Below are 3,837 nucleotides of genomic sequence, written 5' to 3' on the forward strand. Positions count from 1 at the left end.
TTGTGCAAATATACAATTCCACCACTGACTACTTGTACTTTGAACCGGCGGGCAGTTGAAGTATATAGTAATATATCCTGTGAATTTGAATCCGAAAGTTTCTATAAAGCCGGAATTAGCCGTAGCATGCATGCAGTGCATGTTCCTAGGGCTAGGACCGACCACTCCACCCACCCCACAGAAAGGAAAGAGAAATGAAAGGTTTGCACTCGAATTCTGCATTTACCGGCAGTTATATCAGCAGTAGCGAGTACACGGTATATATATACTACCGCACATCCACGATTAGGCTCTGTTTGGATTAGCGTTTTCGTCAGAATACACCTGTAAAAGAAATACACGCCTCCATCGGCCGGTTTCATTTCCAGCCAAAAAACAGTCATGCCCAGTAAAATACACGTGTAAATCTTACACCTCTGTATTGAGTTACACCTATACCAAGCGCGCCCTTAAGGTAGGAAATTAGCAGACGGGCGAGCCAGGACAGCACAGCTGCGTTCACACCGGACCGGAGTGAGTGAGCAGCCGAGAGCGTACCGTGGACTGAAAAGAGCAGAGGAGGGGGACAGCTCGGGCCAAGCTGTCTTCTTCCTCGCCTGCCTGCCTGCCGCCGCAGCTCAACGCGGCGATCCCGCATTCCCAGCTCGCTTTACTCCCGCCGTCCTCCTCCATTTATACCCCTTCCTTTCCCCGGCAACTTGCATCCCATCCCATATGCGCGTATACCTGCTAGCTCCTTTCACTTTCCCTTCTATTCCAATTCCGTTTTCTTAATGCAAAGCACGAGCACTGCTGCGAACGGCGAAAGCTAGCAGCTCCAGCTACAAGAGCCATCCCTTTCTCTTTCCCTTTCTGCGACTCCACTCACTCGTTCCAGATCTAGAGGTTCTTCCCGGGCCGCCGTCCATGCCAAGGATGGCTTCTCTGGCATTGGCGAGGTGGGTGCTCCTGGCGGCGATGGCGGCGAGGCTCGCCGGCGCTGATGACCCTTACCGCTACTTCACCTGGATTGTGACGTATGGCCCCATCAATCCGCTCGGCGCCATCCAGCAGGTACGCTCGCTACTACCAATGTGGGTGGTCACCTCCCTGCATTTTGCTACATAGATTGGGGCTGGGGGTACCCGAATTCCTCACTCTGCCGTTTCTGGGTGCTTCCCGAATTTTTCATGCCCAAATTCGCCAAAATGTTGGTTCATGCCAGTTTCGACCCAAATTTCTTCACTTTTTTTACTTGCAATTTACTACTACTGATACAGTAAAATTTCCTGTTATAAATAGTCCATACTGATATCGGTGAGGAAAACAAATTTTGGACTGACTGACTGACTGACCAGTAATCGTTGTTCAAGGGCATCCTCATCAACGGGCAGTTCCCGGGCCCTCGCATCGACTGCGTCACCAACGACAACCTCATCGTCAACGTCGTCAACAACCTCGACGAGCCGTTCCTCATCACATGGTCCGTCCGTATATTCAATTACTCGCTGCCGCAGCCACCCTCTTCTTCCTCCTCTCTCTCTTCTTGCTCACTCTCTAGTCTCTACTTGCAAACGCGAATGCAAAATGCAGGAACGGGATCAAGCAGCGGAAGAACTCATGGCAGGACGGCGTGGCGGGCACCAACTGCCCCATCCCGCCCGGCGCCAACTACACCTACAAGTTCCAGGCCAAGGACCAGATCGGCACCTTCACCTACTTCCCCTCCGTCGCGCTGCACCGCGCCGCCGGAGGGTTCGGCGCCCTCAACGTCTACCAGCGGCCCGCTATCCCCGTCCCCTACCCGCCCCCCGCCGGTGACTTCACACTCCTCGTCGGTGACTGGTACCTCGCCGGACACGACCAGCTCCGCCAGACACTCGACTCCGGCGCGCCGCTCCCGTTCCCGGACGCGCTGCTCATCAACGGCATGCCCTCAGCCACCTTGGTGGGCGACCAAGGTAGGCAGCATTCTCATAATCTCTCCTCTGAAACCGGCCGGTAATGAAAATGAAAATTCTTTTGTAACAGTCTTGGTTTTGTTGTTCAGGGAGGACCTATCTGTTGAGAGTGTCCAATGTCGGGATGAAGACGTCCATCAACTTCCGGGTCCAGGGCCATTCTCTGAAGCTGGCGGAGGTGGAAGGCACGCACCCGGTGCAGAACGTCTACGACTCCCTGGACGTGCACGTCGGCCAGTCCGTGGCGTTCCTTGTCACCCTCGACCAGCCGCCCATGGACTACGCCATGGTGGCGTCGACGCGGTTCAACCCGGCCGACATCAGCCCGCTGACGGCGGTCGGGACGCTGCATTACAGCAGCGCCACCTCCATGGCGCCTGACCCGCTCCCGGCAGGGCCGCCGGAGCAGGAGAGCGAGTGGTCGATGAACCAGGCAAGGTCGTTCCGGTGGAACCTGACGGCCAGCGCCGCGCGGCCCAACCCGCAGGGGTCGTTCCACTACGGCACCATCCAGACGTCGAGGACGCTGGTCTTGGCCAGCTCAGCTGCCGTCGTCGCTGGGCAGAGACGGTACGCCGTGAACGGCGTCTCGTTCGTCGTCCCGGACACGCCTCTGAAGCTCCTGGACAACTACAACATCGCAAACGTGATCGAATGGGACAGTGTCCCGGAGCGGCCCGACGGCGGGGCACCACGGCCCGGGACGCCGGTGGTGAGGCTCAACCTGCACGAGTTCGTGGAGGTGGTGTTCCAGAACACCGAGAACGAGATGCAGTCCTGGCATCTTGACGGATATGATTTCTGGGTCGTCGGGTAAGCTACAGCGGCTTAAATACCATCTGAAACTTGAACCAATTCAGATTACATTATGCACATCAACTCATTTCTGATCTTCTCACTTGATTCAGGTACGGCGATAATGGGCAGTGGACGGAGAATGAGCGGCTGAACTACAACCTCGTCGACGCGCAAGCGAGGCATACTGTTCAGGTATGATATATTCCAATTCCAGCAGGCATAATCGATTCCATGAAATTCTTGGCTATTCAAGAAGAAGAACTCTGAACATTTGCAATTTGCTTCATCCATCAGGTGTATCCGAACGGATGGTCGGCGATCTTGGTGTCGCTGGACAACCAAGGGATGTGGAACCTGAGGTCGGCCAACTGGGACCGGCAGTACCTCGGCCAGCAGCTGTACCTGAGGGTCTGGACGGCGGAGCAGAGCTTCTCCAACGAGTACAGCATCCCCACCAACGCCATACTCTGCGGCAGAGCTGCCGGCCTTCCACACTGAGGAACAACAAAGGCCTCCTCAATACTACTGCTGCTGCTACTACTACTATATATATAGCTGAAATGAAGGTTATAATTGTTACGATTTCTTGGAAATATGTACTGCTGCTCTAGCTAAAAACTCATGTACTAGTAGTACTATTCTTTGGTGATGTCGGTATTTCATCTCCTTGTGCTTGGCCTGTGGACAAGACCGCATGCCCTGTGAATGCTGGTCAGTGCTCTTGTTTCTGAAATGTAATGTAATCTGATGTGGTTTGTCATTGGGACTTCTCAGGCAAAGCAAGCCTTGTTTTCAAAAGACGGTGAATACATGTTATATTCCACTTCCGAGTGGCCTGAACAGTAACCCAGATAAGCAGAAGGTCAAACACTTGCAACATAAACACGCAAGTTCAAGATGCAGAAAAAGCTAGGACACGAGACTGAATCCTCTATGTTACCTCAGTGCCGAGATGCTTGTTCAAATATTTTCTTCAGAGTTTTCAGTACTCGACAACCAATGGCATTCAAAAAAGAGAGTAAATTGCAAAAAACAACCATAATTATGCAAAAGTCAACAAACGTCCACCAAAATGCATGTTTTCTGGTGGTCTTTTTCC

The 3,837-nt window shown here is 53.3% G+C and overlaps 1 protein-coding gene across 1 annotated transcript; it reads left to right on the forward strand.

The window, feature by feature from the left end:
- The first annotated feature begins 528 nt into the window (after nucleotides 1–528).
- Nucleotides 529–3,498, forward strand: LOC123188882 (L-ascorbate oxidase homolog). The gene is made up of 6 exons (XM_044601161.1): nucleotides 529–1,053; nucleotides 1,353–1,462; nucleotides 1,573–1,940; nucleotides 2,030–2,753; nucleotides 2,849–2,930; nucleotides 3,033–3,498. Exons 1-6 carry the CDS (start codon nucleotides 907–909, stop codon nucleotides 3,234–3,236), a joined length of 1,635 nt encoding a protein of 544 aa, XP_044457096.1. The 5' UTR covers nucleotides 529–906; the 3' UTR covers nucleotides 3,237–3,498.
- The last annotated feature ends 339 nt before the right edge of the window (nucleotides 3,499–3,837 follow it).

The sequence above is a fragment of the Triticum aestivum genome, chromosome 2A (genome assembly GCF_018294505.1).
Source record: "Triticum aestivum cultivar Chinese Spring chromosome 2A, IWGSC CS RefSeq v2.1, whole genome shotgun sequence".
Classification (NCBI taxonomy): Eukaryota; Viridiplantae; Streptophyta; class Magnoliopsida; order Poales; family Poaceae; genus Triticum; species Triticum aestivum.